This window comes from Colius striatus, chromosome 13 (genome assembly GCF_028858725.1).
Source record: "Colius striatus isolate bColStr4 chromosome 13, bColStr4.1.hap1, whole genome shotgun sequence".
In the NCBI taxonomy this organism is placed as follows: Eukaryota; Metazoa; Chordata; class Aves; order Coliiformes; family Coliidae; genus Colius; species Colius striatus.
Genome location: NC_084771.1, coordinates 13728133 through 13746783, shown reverse-complemented (window position 1 = coordinate 13746783; position 18651 = coordinate 13728133). Strand labels below are relative to the sequence as shown.

The 18651-nt window shown below is 40.6% G+C and overlaps 1 protein-coding gene across 2 annotated transcripts; it reads right to left on the bottom strand.

Moving 5' to 3' along the window:
• Window positions 1-2327: 2327 nt before the first annotated feature.
• LOC104550782 (P2R1A-PPP2R2A-interacting phosphatase regulator 1) lies at window positions 2328-18496 on the bottom strand. Of its 2 annotated transcripts, none has more exons than XM_062006723.1 (10): window positions 18019-18496; window positions 14722-14800; window positions 11160-11216; window positions 9165-9208; window positions 9031-9085; window positions 8504-8596; window positions 7838-7926; window positions 6887-6951; window positions 5775-5871; window positions 2328-4683 (listed from the first exon to the last, which is right to left on the bottom strand). In XM_062006723.1, the coding sequence occupies exons 1-10, from the start codon at window positions 18132-18134 to the stop codon at window positions 4524-4526; spliced, it is 855 nt and encodes a 284-aa protein (XP_061862707.1). In that variant the 5' UTR covers window positions 18135-18496; the 3' UTR covers window positions 2328-4523. The 2 variants fall into 2 exon arrangements, with proteins under 2 accessions (XP_061862707.1, XP_061862706.1); XM_062006722.1 differs by having other exon boundaries at window positions 6887-6948; window positions 18019-18228.
• Window positions 18497-18651: the final 155 nt, after the last annotated feature.

The following is an 18651-nucleotide window of genomic DNA, read 5'->3' as shown; positions in this document are numbered from 1 at the left end:
TCCCCATGGCAGTGCCAGGAGGCACCACCTCTCATAGGAGACGGGGTCCCGCCTCCCCACAGGCAAAGCTGCTGCCTGAGGACATTAAATGGAGACTGAAACTGCTGAAGGAGAGTGAGGTACACTGTTGCCAGCAGTGCATCACCTGTTGCTCCACAGAAGCCAGTAAGGACTGGGAAACCACTGCTACATTGTCTAGCAAGGGCCACTGAAAAGCAGCAACTGTATAAGTGAGTCAGTCACAGAATGGTGGGGGTTGGAAGGGACCTCTAAAGATCATCCAGTCCAAACCCCCTGCTCAAACAGGTCCCACCTAGATCAGGTCACACAGGAACGCGTCCAGGCGGGTTTTTAAAACATCCAGAGAAGGAGCCTCGACACCTTCTCTGGGCAGCCTGTGCCAGGGCTCCCTCACTCCTACATTAAGAAAGTTTTTCCTTATGTTTAAGTAGAACTTCTTGTGTTCCAGCTTTTGTTCATTACCTGTAGTCCTCCTTCAGTTGTTTATGTTTTCTACTCTCCTCTCTCACGCTTCTCCCACAAGACCCCAACAGGGGAAGCAATCTCTGTCTTCCAGCCTATACACAGGGTCTGGGACTTTAAGATGTAGGGCAGCTTCCTGCTTCGAGCTCAGAGAGACAGAGGAAAGGCATCTCCTGGCCAAGAGCTAGGCTGAAGTTTAACAAATGAGGATGCTTGTACCAAATACAGACAGGGAAAGGCTCTACCGTTACAGGTAAAGCAAATGAACAATCATCCCAAACATACCCTTAGGAAACAGACACCAAATAAAAAATGCAAGGGAACAACTTTTGCATCCAGTTATTGCAGAGGAGTCTTGCAAGCCAAGAGCTCTTTGTTGGAGCAGTAAGTGTTTAATTATTGTACTGGAGCTGTAAACATGCAATTATATTTACAAATATTTTAACTTGGTGCTTCCAGAAGAACAGGGATCAACTTAAACTCCATCTGCCAGTTGGTGAGGAGAAAGGTTAAAACTGGATATGAAGAGCTCACACATTTTAATTATGGCTCCTGAAGCTCTCTATTTTAAGTAAATGAATTATGACTCCAACATATGCAAGAATACAACAGCATAAAGTGAACATTTCGGAAGCGACTACTGCTAAGAAATTCACAAGCTGTTCTCAGGCTGATGGAGCTCCAGAGGTCACTCCTGCCTTCAGTCACTCCACTCCACCACGGCAGGGCTGAACTCACAGCACTGATACTAGAACCACAATACCCATTTATAAAGAAAAATATGTCAGTCTCACCAAGACAAGACTTTGGAGACCTGTTTTGCTTGTATATGTTGGCAGTCATTTACACTCAAGTTTTCTAAGGTGAAAAGAATGACTTTAGGATGAAGTTCTCACATTAATCTCATGGAAGGAGTTTGTTGAATATTCAGATCAACTGTCTTGCTGATAACACACAGAAGACCCTAGCAAGCTCATCTGGCTGGTGCACAGGCTCATTTTTCCTGGCATTTGTACCTCTCTTCTAGCGTGAAGCATCTAATCCTCTGCTAATTGCAGCCACCACCAAAGGGCTCCTTCCAAACACACAGCACTGGCACAGCTATCCATGTTCCCTCGGCAGCTCTGTCACTCTGGAAAAGGCAAAGGAAGAACACCACTGATCAGCTGTTAAGGAAGACATGCTGGCCCCAGATCTGATTTAACTGCCAATAAATCCTACAGGCCAGTGTTCTACCAGACCCACCAAGTGAGGATCACAAGCGTGACACTGGCTGGGTGCCAGGCGAGAGGGGCAGCAGGACCCCGGGCAGAAACAGCCCCATGCCCCAAAACAGCTGCAGAATACAAAAAGGTTATATATAACACATAGATATATTTAAAAGTATAATATATAATCATAATACTTGTAACATGGCCTGAGACTACACATTTCTTCTTGGAGGAAGACAAAGGCATGGGCACTTGTAACAAACTCGGATCAGTTAAGGAATAGTCCCATAAGCACGACTCATAATCAGGCAAAGCTTCAGCACTCCTTTGTTCATCAGAACGTGGGCAACAGTAAAGCAGAGGTGATGCCCACAGCACAAGCCACTACCTGAGTGCAGGGTGGGTTACGCATGTTGTATAACACTCTCATTCATTGAATCCAAACACATATTTTGCGGGAGAATCTGGTTCTAAAATTTAGTATTTCACTTCAGTGGCAAAAGCCCCAAACCAAACTCTACAGATCTCCTGTAAGAGCCACAGCACTGCCCACCAGTCAGCTGTAGCATCCATCTTCCTATTTCACCATAACTTCCGCAGGGTATAAACTATGGACACATTTAGCCACTAAAGTAGTTTGAAAATGTTTGGTTTTATTCTTCCTTTTTTTCCTGGAGTCGTCACAGAACTTTAAGATTGCATTGCACTAGGAAAACAGAAAAGCCTACTGCAGACTTTAAGGATAACTTCAATGTAAACTAGACCATGTGGAAGTGGGTTATAAGATATTCTGATTTTAAAGCATACAATCACAGATGAAAACAGGAATATGGTTACCTCTCTAACAAAGTGCAGAAACAGTAAAACACGATTATTTTTCAATTTATTGGCACTTATTTGAAAAACAGCATAAATATTTAACAGAAGAGAGACAAGTTGACCCACACACAATTATTACACCCCTCTACTGATGCATCTTTAAAAAAAAAGACTGGAAGAGATGCCAGGAGGTTCATTCTTAAGACATAAGCAAGATTTATATAAAGAATAAGTCTTGCCCTCACCACAAGAGTGAACACAACAGCTCTTTGGCACATACCTGAAACTCTGAAATAAAACTGTGCCATGTTAGAGAGAGAGGAGCAAACAGACATCAAAGAGGAGCTCGTCCACCTGCTACAGGGATGAAGGGCAGCCTGGAGTTCAATATAAAATAGAAAGGAACTGCCATTAGGAAGCTGACTATTGTAATAATTTAAGAGGAATGAAATCAGAAATAAATCATGTCAGATCTTACTGGAGCTGAGTACAATTATTGTATAGATTCTATGTTCTCTCTACAATAAGGACATATGGAATGGCCACTGGTCCTCAGGTCACTGGGTCTTGGCACTTCAAGTTATCCACTTCCACTTTTGATGGCTGCTGTCACTGAAAGCTTCGCTTGCATTGGTCTTTCACAGCAGAGTTCAGCACGGGCTTCTCACACTTGAGGAAGTTTCCATACTTTTCTCAGTCTATTACAAGCGACAAAGACTTAGTGTTTAAAAAAGAAACCATTTTGCTTCACTAGTAACCTCTCTGGAGAGAAGGCTTGAAGCCACATGGCACAGATGTATACACACATGTACAAATGAGGACCCAGCTGGGGAAGTTCAACTGCATAACAGGAGCCAACCACCTAAGCAAGGTTGCCACTGGAAAATCTGAAACAGCTGCCTGTGGTGGGGTTTGCAGGTTTTTCCTCCTGTTTGGGGAATTCTAGACTTGAGATCAGGATGCAACAACCCACTGACTTGTCAAATACAGTACAATGATCCTGAAACATCTCAGATTATCAAATTCTAGCCTTCCAATCAGCATCTGAAGCTTTTAACGGCAGAAATTACTTGATACCATTATTTGAGGATGTATCATCAGGATGTTAAACATTTGATCACTTCAGCCTGTAAAAAGGCATTCAACCCTCCTCATTCTGTTTGTGCAACATAAGTCACATATGAGGATGAATACTGTCTGTTAACATAATGCACTTCTGAAGTACTAACTACTAAAAACCTCAGGATTTAATGTTTTGTTCCAAATATTATTACCATTTTTCCCTATTGAAAGACCTGGAACAGAGCATCTACTACTCTATACATCATCTAACCGGGGAAGGAAAAAACCCCCAACAATACAAAAACCCAGAATAATGTTCCTAATTTGCTTTTAGTCACAAACAGCAGTCATGATCATGAACAGAAACCAATATATACATTTAAGCTGACAATTCACCAACTTGTTCTTTTGACATCTATTGGAGCACAGATGGTTTGACAGAATCAATTCCCCCACTGCAAATACTCCCCGTTCATATGAAGAACAAGAATAAATATCTAACACTTGAGGAATAAAGCCCAATTAATGAGTTGCTTCATTGGTTTCAGACTGAGAACAAGGGTCAAAGTTACCTGTTAGTACATAAGCACCACCCAATATCAGTGAGGCCACTGCCTGTTGGCTCTGGGAGAGCCAAGTCTTCCATAAGCAGAATGCACATATAGTATTTGTAACTCACGTCAGCAAGACGACATCCATTGTAAATCAACAGCTTGCTTACTGATGTTAGCATCAAATATGTTTGCAATTCAAATCCTTACTGTATTTCAGTAAATGTCATACAAATCACTAGAAACGTGAATTCCTCCTCAAGGAACTATTCTGGAAGTTTTCTAGAAATAATGACCTTTCTGGAAGTTCCTATGAGGAACAGAATCAGTTACACACAACAGAAAGTCTTATTGATATCCAGCCTCTTCTTGGGATCCATTAGCAGGCTTCTGCTTCTCAATCCATGGGTAACTTAGCCGTAAGATCTACTGGTAAAAAAGGAGATCTGGAGTCAGAAAGTGAGACTGGAGAGTCTGTGTTGGTGCTGACTTCAGCTGGCGAGTCACAGGAAGAGCCTGCACTGCTTCTGTTGTCATCGAGAGCATGTGACGACAGACTGAAAACAGAGTAACATCAGATGGGATAAATGAGTGCTCTTCTTTGTAAGTTTCAAACACCAGCTTCCACTCTTTATAAAGCCATTTGAAAAGCGAATGTACATCTCTGGAAGAACAGTAAGCCATATGATCTGAAATAAATCTGCAACTATACACCTTGCAGTCACTTTCAAGCAGACACATAATGTCCTGCCCATTTCCTCCTTCAGCTTGCCCAGCAATGGGGAACAGATTGACGCACAGGGCTAAACAATCCATAGCCAGCTTTACCCCCTTCTCTGACAAGTTCCTGGGCTACCACACAGCCAGAGGCTTCTGTTGCGAGAAGAGCCCATGATAAAGTGTACATCCTTGCACCATTCACTGCCTCCAATCACAGGACATCCAATTGTAACTAGAGGTGATCTACCACCAGTGAGAGCATCAAAGTGTTTTTAAATATTACCATCTCCTAAACCAAGATGCAGCAACAGAAACTGCACTGCTATGTCTGCTGTGAATAGGGTGTGCAAAATAGGTCTGTTTTTGAAGTACCTTTAAAACACCTATTATTGGCACTGCAATGGGCTTAAGCTTATGCAGAGCCGAGAGGCAAAAAGGATGGAACCCTGTCTTGGTGTTTCTGTGGGCACAACCTATGTATTATTAACCTCTTGACTAAAATAATAGATCTAAATCCTTTGGTATTTCAAGCCATTATGATTTTTTGCATAGTACTTTTTATCTCTTCCCAGTAGGGAGGGTCAGACAGATTCATTTTCCTATGTGACTAAGTGCAAGCTAAAAAAACAGAAGAAAAACCACCAATCCGCTCACAAGCACCAGCATTCACATTTGATTGCAACTTGAAACTAGATTCCAAAAAATGCCAGCCATGAGGTACTTCTTCCTAAACATGCTCAACTCCCATACACATGAAGCATGTTAACAGTCAGTCCTAGAGACTGTAAAAATGGAATGAATATTTACTGTGATAATTTCAGTGCTTCAAAATTAGTAGATGGCTGTATTTGAAACAGCCAAACAACTTCAGGTACTTTAATCTTGATGCTTCTGGTGAAATCAACACAGTAAGAAGCACAGTGCTTACCATCCCCCAAGGTCTGTCTGGTGTGAAGCTTCAGGGGTAAGCATGTTGGTGGATCCTTGGAATAATCTTTTTGGATGATCTTCTATCTCTGTTACACCTTTGGTAAGAGAAAAAGTGATAAAAAATTACTACTTAATTAAACTAAAATCTACTTTCAATGTACTTCTACAGGGCAAACAGAACAGAGGTTCAAACTTATTACAGTGTGTTTTATATAAAACATAACAACTCAATGCTGAAATTTTAAAGACTGCCTATTTCTTACAAACATTTCAGTCTGAGCTTCAGTAAAGTTTAGTGAGTTATGAGCTGAGATGCAGGTATCGCATATTCCTTTGTAGCAAGCAATAATCTTCCTGCTTCAGCTTATTCAGCTATCAGTTCACTCACTACTTTCACGAAAGCAAAGCTGAGAATAAGGAAAGCTTGTTTTATTCTTGAAATTAAACAACTTAATATCCAGGATCTAGAAGAAAGGAGGATAGATATACTCATAAATAGGCTATGACAGAACTCAGATAAAAGTATTTTAAAAGCCGTCTCAGAGGCAGAAGTGCCCTGTTACAAAGGTGAAGCATGAAGATATAAACCCAGACGCAAAAAAATAACAAGTTAACCTTGAAGAAAAATGTAGGAAGACAGAGAAACATTTCTCAATAAAGCTGTAAGGTGGCTACCAGCTCTGTGCATCAGATTTGGAGTTTGGAGAGAGACTTTCCGTCTACAATACCTGGGTACTTCAGTTAGCCAGGATGACTTCCAAAATTTACTGTTTCTGAAGTTATATATACCAAGAGTTGTATTTCTTGTTTTGTTAAGCAGGTTATGTTAATTTCTCACCAGATCTATATGACTACAGCAATGGAGAAGCATTAGAACAAAACAACTGTTAGTTATAAGGAACTGTAAAAACTAATTTAACAATTTGCCTTTTTTATGCCCATGAACAGTTCTATTTATTCCTTCTGTTATCCCTTCTTCTGTTACACCTTCTGGTTTTAGTCACTCCTTTGAAGTATCAGCCAATTGAACAGAATTATGAAGAAAGTTTTATGCATTGTTATAAAATTCACAGGTTGGCCTATTTTATTGGCCAAATCAAAATACTGTACCTTTTCTCTTTATTGACCCAAGAACACTTGGTCGAATGCAGTTAATTGGACTCTGGCTTCTCCTGCTAAAAGAAGGCATATGCTATACTGATATCACCTTTAAAAAATGAAGGCTAAAGCCATGTAAAGTATCAAAATATACTCAGATAAACTACTAAGTGCAAAACGTTAAGAAAATAGGGCTTAAAACAGCTTATTCAAAATAAATCACAGAATCATAGAATGGTAGGGGTTGGAAGGGACCTTTAGAGATCATCCAGTCCAACCCCCCTGCTCAAACAGGTCCCACCTAGATCAGGTCACATAGGAACATGTCCAGGCAAGTCTTGAAGACCTCCAAGGAAGGAGACTCCACAACCCCTCTAGGCAGCCTGTTCCACTGCTCCCTCACCCTCACAGTGAAATCTCATTTGTGGGGTTTTTTTTTACCCTCTGAAGACAGACCAGGAAGCATAGACCTTAACAGAAAAAGTTTAATCCCATTATTTCACAGCTGAGGCTGAAAGAAAAAAATCTCTCAACTTTAGGCATTGTCTAGGATATGAACTGACAGCCAGCACTTTGCTGAACTCTCAGGGCCTTCTGAAGTTTACCTTTATGTCCACATCACTCAAAACAACATCAAATGCAACTAAACTAGAAACAGTAACAAACTCTAAATCTATTTATATCTGTGTTTGTTTTTTCCCTTAGGAGTCAATTAAATTACTCAATAAGTGATTCAGAGCAATACAGACTACACTAAGAAGATACCACCATACAGCCTGCTTCCCCAATGTTACAGCATGAGGATTTTGACAAATATTGTAGAGCACTGTAAAATCTAAAGTTTGCATAAAATTCTACTTCTGATCAGAAGCCAATTATGTACAGAACAAATACTAGTATTGCAAAAGCCTGCTGTGAACAAGCTACGCCGAGATTCTATTACTGATACAATCTGGTACTTACCTTGAAAATCGCCTTGTTGGACTCGGGCTAGGACTTGGAGGTAATCCACTGCTGCTCACCAAACTTTGCAAAGATGGTGAGAAACATTGCTGAGAGTAAAACAGTTTGTGTTATTTAGTATAAACACTGTATCACACCCAGCTGGTAGCAACAGAGGTAAATAAGCACCCAGCTATCAATTTAGGCAACCAGTCAATATGGCTGGGTATACAGAGATACCACTTCTTGTTCACGAGAGAAAAACAAACCCAAACCACTGGACAGATTCCATTTTCACACAGAATACATGCATTTCTTTATTTCAACATAGTCTGGTTAAACAAGTTAGGAATTATTTCACCATAGTCTAGTTAAACAGATAATGGTTTATAAAATGAGAAAGTATGCCCATCCCTCTTATTCCAAGAGGAAGGCAAATGAGGAGGAAGGTTTATTAACCACAGATTAACAGTTGAATACTCCACAGAAATGCACATCCACAACATGTGCAACTCTGCTAGCTCGTATTTTCTGGTTTTGAGGTTTAGGTGTTTTGTTTACTCTCTAGTTTCTTGTTTGCAACTGCAGTAGAAAGCAGCAGGTGGCTTAATCTTCTGCTACTAATTCAGTTGAACTTATTTAGCACTAGTCAAGATAAAAGAATCATTATTACAACATTTTTCTCACCTTCCCTATTCCTCTGGTAGGTGAAGGAGCTGGAGAAACTGGGACAAAGTCCACTTGCTTTGGTGATGATAATTTTTCAAAATCATTGTCACTCTGTAAATAGTACATACAATTAATCTTATGAGCAAGTGCCTTAACTGAAAAGGACTGATTGTTGTGGAACTGAGTAAGATTCCAAATTTATCCTCCATCATATTAATAATTTTGAGGCAGTCATTTCTGAGCTTGCACTCAACAACAACAAAAGCCTTTAATGTAACTTGGGGAGTATCAGAACATGGAAGAACATTTGGATGGGCAGATATCCATGCAATTTTCTTTTGACACACCAGCCCAAGGAACCCACATGTATACTCAAACTACTGATAATTCTGTGCTTTGTTAGTGTGAAAAAATGCTGATCAAAAGCAGCGATACACTGACACATTAATTTTAGGTCAAACTATCAAAGAAAACATGGATGTGAGAGAGTCTCTAGCGTTCTGATACTGACAACAGAAACACAAATTAAAGCATGAATGCATTACCAGGCTCAAGCTCTCCTCCCATGAGTGGCTCATCTGCATTGCTACTTGCACTTCTCTATAAAGAAGAAAAGAAATGTATTGTGCCAGGCCCATACAAGACTGCATTAAATAGCCTAGGTTGCCCTAATGCTTACCTTTCACGTACTGTTTCTCTGTTCATCAAATTCATTCCTTCTTCCTGAAAGACCAGCAGGTGAAAAATAAGGATAAAAAAGTGCTTTGCCACAGCAAATTGAAAAAGCTCATTTAATTTCACTTTGGTATGCAGAAAATTTAATTCTACTCTGTTAAGCAACAATAACCTTAAGCTCTTGCTACATGAAAAGGAGTGAGGTGGAGAGGATGGGAAAGAGAGGTAGCAAGAGAGATCATCACATAAGTGCTCATGGTGCCGGTTGTTTCTCAAGCAGCTTTTTTATTTTCATTACTATCAAAGAGGTAGTTACAAAACTCAACAATGACAATATGAACCAAAAGTTCTGCACATGCTAGAGTATCTTTATGAGTCTTACATAATATTATTTCACAAAGCATGGCTGGATCCTTACCTTACTCTATGGATTAGTAACTAACAAGACACCTCTCAGCATTTCATTTGCAATGCAGTGCATTGTATTCAATGAATTTGAGAATTAGTGGCTTGGGTTTGTTTTTCAAGTATTCATAAAATAGTATTAAATTGTTTCAAAGATGGAAAATTAAACATTAATATCATGTTAAAACACAAGTCAACTCTATCTCCTCTTAGGTAGACACCATTCTTTAAAACTAACTGAATGCTGTCTAGTCTGTTGAGGGAATTACTAGATTCCCTAATTCAGTCCAGTTCAAGAGTAAAAGTTCAGTTGAACACCTTCACCATCTTGATCGTATGTAGGAAGTCTTACACACGTTCTCACCTGTGCCAGTAAAGTATACAAAGGAATCTAATGACCAAACACAAAGGAGGAAATGTCATTGCTCACTTTAATAAGTGTATGGAACAACTATGAACACAGAAGTGTATTTTTAAAATGGGAATTATCAAACTTTACCTCATGTAATACAGCAACTGAGCTGCAGTAGTTCATCCCCTTGCTGTCATCACATTTACATATTAATCCTAAGCTTTTTTTATAGTTATAAAACCAGGCTCTACAACTGACTCGAGTGCTTCAGAGTCTCTTTAAGCCAGTAAATTATTTCCATAATGAAAGTAAGAAGTTAATTTCAAGATTACTGTGCACGGACCTGAAATATCCAAGGTGGGAAGCAGAAGTGCCTTCCATCAGACATCATACCCTGAAAGTGCTGCCCAAAGCACTAAATTATTTTCCTAATTTTCACCTTGTAAAAAATCAAGCCTGTCCACTGAAAACTAGCAAGTTACAGAAAGAAAAAGATAAAAAGATATATATACAAAGAAGGAAGCATCTTCAAGTCAATTTTATAAACAATCTACTGTCAAAAAGTTGACAACTAAAATGGAGGAGCCACAAGAGTTTGAGTTTGTTGATGTCAAGACTGTGGTCTGTTGTCTGGCAGCAGTGCTATTTAAGCCCGCTCAGATATTTGCCCCTCCCTCCCTAAGTGTTTGCTCTGGTGCCCTTCCCCCTCTGCTCATGCTGTGACAGCACAAGTACAGCAATCTGGATAAGAAAATTATACAGATGAAAAATAGCCCAACCAGAGGAGTCCAAATTCTTTTTTAGCCAGAGTGCTTCCCTACCCAGTTCATTTTCTGGCTGCACAGAAATCTTGGGCCAACATGAGTTAAGGAATGCTTTGTTATTGGCCCTGAATATTTATGCTGGCACTACTGCCAAAACTTGGTGAAACTTTACCCTCAGGGTTTACATTAAAAGTTTCCTTTATAAAATGCCCATTTTAGGATTTCTCTTTCTGCTCAAATCTCCTTCTCACTCTAAGACGTCTTCTGCTTCAGGAGATCCAGAGCTCAGCAAACAAGACACACAGAGCCTTTACTTTTGAAAACACCTTGAAGTGATTGACTGCAGCAGACTCTGTACTACAGTTTCAAAGTAAAATCTACAGCCATCTGAAGGGCATTACACATTAACTGCAAAAAAACCCCTCCAATTACCTAGTAAAAATTTTTACATTTGAAAAAGTGAGAATCCATGCTTTACCTGCTTGATTTGATGAAGGCGGCTGCTGGGAATACGGATAGGAGATGATGGCACAAACTGCAAAACAAAGCCACATACAATTAGAACACATTTAGAAACTCCAGCAGAAGGAAGGGAAAAGTGCAGGAATGTTAGTAACCACACTATAGTGCTATCCCAAACTAAAAAACAACAACAAAAGAGTAATTTTAAAAAATTCAAACAATTCATAACATTCTCTCTCTAGATGAACACATGAATACATATTTCCACATTACCCTGCTTCATATGCTCACAGATGCTATTTGGTATCAGCCTGGCTTTCACTTAATTTCCAGGCAACTAGAACTCGCAGCCTTCTCTACAGAATGCTTTTAACTAGCACACTGCCACCTTTCATGTACATTTGGTTGCATAAATATTTTCATTTAAGTGATCCAAAGGGCTCCCCAACAGATCCTTTAAAAATACAAAGCAAAAACAACACATCATGCAGAAAGGTTTCTGGATTAGAAAGATAAGAAGGGTTAAACACTTCCCTTACAGTTTCTCAAGAGCTTCACCAATTGGAGAGGATGTCACTAAAAATGGTCTTTTGTTAATTTTGTCAGTTTTCTATCAAGATGTCACTGGAATATTATGATCTAAAGCTGCATACTCAAACCCAAGTAACAGAAGTGATTATTTTCTCAAAATATAATTTCCTTTCATGTATTTCCCATTCATCAAACGTTTGACTCTCTTGACTTTTGTTGTAACCCTTTCAGGGATCAAAACTTCACAGCTGAAGCTCTGAACAGAGGTTTAACTTCTCTGTAAACTGACAACCACTCCGAAACCCAAGGTTATTTTAAAAATGGATGTGTGTAAGGCTTGTATCATTACTGGTTATATTCTTCATGCAGCTTGATGCTTCAACTGCTTTACAGAACACTACTAGAGCTCTTCATTATGTTACAGTTTAAGAACTAACAAACATTCAGTTAACCAGTTACTGCACTACCTTTTAATCAGTGCTATGGAGAACACAAAGATTTTGCTGCCTTACACAAAAGGTTGTATGAAGTTATCACAGGTTGTTAATGCTTTATGTATCCAGAATTCTCCCTCTAAAAAACACGTTCTTCTCACAACAGGTATTAGCCTACAAGACTCACACAAGGTGTCTAATGTTTGTGCCAGAATATGGTCATCATAATACATACTACTAAGATCTATCAGCTAAAATATCTTGCTACTTCTGAAGTCCAATTTTATACCAGGTTCCCAAAAATTATATGCACCTAATAAAAATTCCACCAAGCTGTACCAGACAATGTTGACCTGGACTCTCACATAGAGAAAAAGATCTGGACAATAAAACATTCCTGCCTGTTCACTCTCTCACTCCACAGTAGAAATACATTTGTTCCACTCATTATAGTCTCCTTTTATGAATGTGATACACACACTTTAAGGTTTGACATTAAGATATATATGGAACCAGTGGCTCACAGTGTAAAATAAAAATGACAAAAAGACAGTCAAGTGTTCCTTTGCGGGGTGTAAAATACTAACTAAATCCACTAACTCTGAGGATTCTATGTCTCATTTCCAACAGGTCATGATCCTTGCTTTGTCAGTGCTTAAAACTCACTTTTTCCCTGTTCATAGTCCTTTGATTTAATTCTTGTGAAAAGAAACCTTGGTGACTTTTAAAGGATACTTCCTAAAGCAGACAAATTTGTTAAAATCATGCTACTCAAATTCCCAAGGTTTTAAGAGTTCACAAAGCTTCATAAAAAAAACCACCACCAGCTTTTAGTCTATGGAAGAGAAATACCTTCCCCTCTCTCCAGTATGTTAGATTATCTTTCTCACTGCAGATGAAGTTTCAAAGGTGCTGGTCTGGAGGCAATACAGCCAAAGTAATGAGCACCTGTCCCTGGTGCCACTGCCCTTCCACTGCTGCCCCTGCAATGACCCTGCCCTCTGCCAACACAAATCTTTGTAAGGCCACAGAGTGAATCCCAACAGGCAACTTAAACAGCTTTAAAAAAAAACCCAAACACTTAAACCAATTTAATAAAAATCAGCTTTTGCCAAAATGTACCTACAAATCTAACCACAGACTAAAATGCTTCGCTTAAACAGCAAAATCAAAACCCTAACCACACAAACAAAAAACACATAAATGTTTATTCACTGGATGCCACTGATATCTTCTGAAAGGAAGTAAACAGCAGACACTTAGATGCTGAGTCTACTTGACCCTTCTGTGGCAATTACATGTAGTGTCAGAAAACTGCAGCTTAAGACATAGCCAAAAGGGCCTATCTGCCCCTACAGCCAGCACTGTAAAAGAGTCTGTGACCTGGAGAAGCTACTTGAAAAAAAGAAATATTTCAGAACCCCGAAGATGGAGCTAGACGGGGCATGGCCTTCAGTTATCACACCATTTTAGCAGCTCTCACTGTTCCCATGGCAGTGAACATAACATAAATTAGACACATACAAAGCCCTTTTCCCCCCATAAATTAAAAAAAAAAAAACAAACCATAAAACTTTAGCTACATTTAGCATATTAAACTAACAAAGTTTCAGTCACATACTGCATCTCTTTATCAGAGTTAACACTGCAAGGAAACTTGGAATAGTTTTCCTAAATACAAACAAGTGGGTTTTGAAGTGCACCTATCACCTACCTACTGCAAAATCTAATTTGCCAAGGTAGATGTCACCCAGCTCCTTACAATATCCCTAACATCATAAAACTACACTTAATCCTTTGCTATAGTAAGAAGAACAGGTGAGATTGCTTGAGGTCCTTAATGTCAAAAGTTAAATTATTTTCACCAAATAATTTAGGAATGATCTTGGTTGAAGACCACAGAAGGATGAGATAATCTCTAAGCTTCTTTCCCATTCTATTCTCCATGCCATCTTCAACAGAACCATAAACCAGACAACAATATAAAGAAATATTTCAAAGTGGACAAGGTACTGATCTAGTAGTAAAGGGAGAACTTGATTTTTGGCATAAGTAAAATGTCATCTGTATTTTGTCAGAACCAGGTCAGCCAGGAGTGAAGGATGAAATTAACTTTCAAGATGCTTTTTAAAGTGAAGGGTTAAAATATCACCCTATGAAGATGGGAACACTCAGGTTCTCACATTCTATCAGCCAGTTCCATCCTGTTCTATCAGTTGTTGATGTTAACAATCTATTCTGTCATTAGTACCTAAAAGACAACTTAAAGGTAGTGCATCGTTGCCTGCTTTTCGAACATCAGAAATGATTAATGCATTAATTGCTGAAAAAAATACATCTCCATAATTAGTTTTCCTTGCAAATTATCTTAGAACATATGCTTGCATTTTATAAATAAAGCTATGACCACAACAAAATGTAAGTGCTCTTCAAAACAGTAGGTCCTATAAATAACCTTTCACTACAGCTACAGCATATTAGCATCACAGTCTAGATCCTCGTTTCTGAAACATGTGGTGTTAGCTTCAACGACTACAATCTCATTTTCTTCTTTATCCCTGCTTGCACACTTCTGCTTTGGATCCAAAGTGGTTGGTCTAATAGTTTTCTTACCAGACTATGACGATTCATAACTGTGGTACTGTTCCTGCGGGTTCGCAAAACGTTAGCCTGGAACACCTGTGAATTATCGCTGTGGAAAGAAACACTTGTCAAATGCAAAAGCCATTTCCTTCCTATCAAAAAAAATACCTCTTAGTAGAAGCTCAGTTTCAAATGCTATGACAGCAATCATTTCAAGACAAATCACTTGAGAGACAGGTATGTAAGAACTCTTTTAGTTTGTTGACAGTGAGTGGGAACCGTATTGCTCTTCAACCAAGTCCCAGCTACTTCAATTAATGACTTTAATTAATCATATTGAGTCTTCAGAATAACTGAGGAATTGTCAAGACTGATTATTTCTGTGGGAATTTGTGATGTTTGGAAAGGCTGCAGCTTGCATATTGCTTCAAATGGCATTCAACAGAGCAAATTTAAAAATGGCACAAAACCAGGAACTGAAATCAACTTCAAGGCCATAGATAAAATTTTTAAAAACCCACATCAATATCTTGATAAATCTTATCACTACGAACATTCAATAAGTTCTAAACGTTTTTTTTCCATGAGAAGTTAAATTAAACACACAGTAAAACCAGTTTCTAAAGCCCTAAGACTTTTGTCCCTAGACACACTTCTAACCAGGAAGCAGCGCATCCATTTAAATGACTATGGATTAACTTTTTGACATAAAACAAGACTCTTTCGAGGCAACTTTAGCTCTATTGAGTCCTAAAATGAGTTTCATTGGTCATCACTAGTGTTATCCACAGCTGTTGATTAGTGCTTAATAAAAGTGACTATGGAAATGAAGTACTGGAATAAAAATGTTGACCCACAATTCTACAATCCTCATGCCTAAAAATCACCGAGGAACTACACAGGCAAACAGATCCAAAGGATGAGAAGTCACTGGGTTGTATCTCCTTGTTCCAGCTGCTAACTTGGGATGAGCAAAGTACTACACAAACACAACTTTCTTAAAAATAATCTGACCCATAGTATTACCTTGTTTTAAAGCCTGATAATCATAACGTACTTTCAAGACACATTATCAGAATCCTCCAGTTTAAGATACACCAGTTGGACACATAAGTTTTAGATGGTATGAATTTTCACCAAGAAGAATGCATTGACTCTCTCTCTCTGAAATGTCAGATAGAAATGACCAGACACCATTTACCATTTCCAAAGAATTTTCATTCAGTTTACAGCCAGAAGAGATCAAGCAGTTGCCACTTAATATGAGGTGGAACAGGTAAAATCTAAGGATCCATGATGTGATGTTTAGATATGCTGTTTACTATCTGAGGCTGACAGCCACAACTTCTTTTTGTTGGTTGGTATGCAAACACAACACAAACGTCCTGAATGGAGAACACTGGTGGGAATGATTCTGTAACATACTACCATAGGCTGAGTTCAATATTCAGTGCTAACTAGAAGACATGGAAAGGGGGAAAAAAATCTACAATATCCTTACCTTTATTCTTCCTTGCAGAAACACCAGAGCTGGTGAGATCTCAGACTAACTTTTCACAGAACATTCTTACAGTTCCCATTAAAAATCCATTTTTTTTAATTTCTCATGAAAATAAAGGAATGTAAAGTTCTTTGAAAGACAACTTTTGTGATCAAAAATATTCCACTTGAAAATATTCTCTGGTTCTACGTAACTCATTCTTCAAGCTTCTTACTAAATCCGGTAATGATGAAGTCAAAACAGGAGGCAGAAGAGAAAAAGCAAGCTGTTCCAAAAGCAAGAGCTTTTGTTTCAGTTTACCCAACAAAGCCATTCTGGGAAAAAACGAAACAAAGTTTCTTGCCAAGAGCTGCAATCTTACAATCTGAGGTTGCTGGAAAATTCCTAAGAGGCAAACCACCTCAAATTAGTTCAATGGCATTTCAGTTTTATTTGTGTAAGCACCTAACCTGACCAAACCCTGAATTAACTAATCTGTTTGCAGCATGGTTATGGGATGCTTTGGTTTGCTTTTGGGTGTTTTTTAGAAGAATCAAAGGTCTCACAGTTTGCAAGAAACAACCTGTAAAATGCAGAGATTATAAAGGCATCTTGGTTATAGAATTAGTTTAACTGATCAGAAATCTCCCTGAGCAACAACTGCCATTCTCAATGCTTCTATACTGCATGAAAATGGAAAATGACAGTTGCTTCATTATGATTATGCAAAAGAATCACAATTATGAATTACAACTAATTAGGCAAGAATAGTATTTCCTTTGAACTGTAACATACTGTTAACCATTTTGGTACAAAAGATTTACGACATTTGTTCATCATTTGATATGTAGTGCCTCACAGAAATATGAAGTTCGAGGAACAAAAAATCAGAAAGGACTTATGTGTTATACTATGTTTATAAATTTTCTGTCAATATGCTCTCCCAAACTGCAGACATACAACTAGTAGCAGCACATGGATCACCTTGAAGTTAGATGGCAGCCACACCACAGAGCAGATGAGGGCATTTCCCAACTTCACAGCAACCCACAGAAGGCAAGAAACAGCCCTTTTGAGCTATAAACTTACCCCAACACAAAACTATACAACAGACCACACATATCTGACAGCTTTCCCTCTAGCTCTTGTCTAGAACTGCGGCTGCCTCAGCTCTGTCATCTGAAGAGAGCTAGACCTGGAATACAGGGTGAACAAACAATCTCTCTCACAAATAGCATCTGCTACAGGCTGGGGGCAATATCCAAGCAAAATTGCCTACACAACTCCTCATGTTTCTCCTAGTATTACACACTAACAACATTAGCATCATCCAAAAAGCCCTCCAGGATAACTGTCACATTGTTTTACCCTAAATGTAAAACATGTATTTTTCAAGATCCCACAAAATTATCTCCACCAAAGTCACCTGATTGTTTTGAAAGCATTTAATGCCATATCACCAGTGACTGTTTTTTTGGACAGACTTGAACTGTAATAGAACTCATAGACTTTGCTACTTTACCTCCAATAACCACCACAACCTTGACACTGCGTACTCTGTTAGTCAGCTACACAACACACACCAGAGCTTGATGAAAACAAACAAAGCGTTTTATTAAAGCTACAGTACGTCTACCTAGGCTGTCCTGCACCCCTCCGCACTCAGATCCCACGTTTCCCCGTGGGCCCAGGGCGCCCCGAAGCATCAACACCGCTCTGCGCTGCGGGTCGCGGGGTGAGGAGCAACGACTCCAGGCAAACACGGAGCAATCCTCAGGGCTACGGGCAGAGTAGCCAAACCCCCGCGGCCCCGGCAGCCTGCACGGGCCGGGCCGGGCCGCGCTCACCTGAGCCCGTGGATGAGGGGGGCGCTGTTGGATCTCCGCAGGCCGCCCCCGTCGCTCGGCGCCGCGGCGCTCCCCGGCGGCAGCTCCAGGTCCAGCTCCATTTTCTCCTGAGCCATCGCGGCAGCGGCGGCGGCTCCGGCTCCTCCCGCTCCGCCGCCAAGCCCATTCACTGCCGGCGGCCGCAGCGGCTCCTCATGCCACCGCTGCCCCCGGCCAGGCGCGGCGCGGCCGCCCCTACAGGCCCCGCGGGCGGCGCCGCACGCAGAGTCCGGGGGCGCGCCGGGCCCGGCGAGGGGGGCGGCCCCAGCAGCGCCCCATGCCGGGGCCGGCCCGGGGGGCGGCCCGTTCCCCCACCCGCTGTCGCCGACGGACGAGCTCCCCGCGCGCGTTCCCGCCGCCCGCGCCGGTGCCGCGGCCTCCGCACGGGAGCGAGCGCCTCGGGCCGTACACCCCCCAGCGCCCGCCGCCGCGCAGCGCGCATGCGGCACGGGGAGCCCCCGCGCGGCTCCCAGCCGGGGGGCCCGCGGCGGCAGCGCGCATGCGCAGAGCGTCCCCGCGGCGGCGGGGTGGCCAGGCGCCGTCGGGCTGTTTGCCACCGGGCTTGCGGCCAGCCGGAGGTATGGAGGGGGGCGG

What these genes read in the sequence shown, in the direction of transcription:
- LOC104550782 (XM_062006723.1), bottom strand. Translation starts at nt 18,134, where the DNA reads ATGGCTCAGGAGAAAATGGAGCTGGACCTGGAGCTGCCGCCGGGGAGC. An exon ending in CCCCTCATCCACGGGCTCAG is followed by an intron (nt 14,801 to 18,018) that starts GTGAGCGCGGCC and finishes TTCTTTCCACAG; the next exon opens with CGATAATTCACAGGTGTTCC. An exon ending in CTACCAGAGGAATAGGGAAG is followed by an intron (nt 7,927 to 8,503) that starts GTGAGAAAAATG and finishes TTTTACTCTCAG; the next exon opens with CAATGTTTCTCACCATCTTT.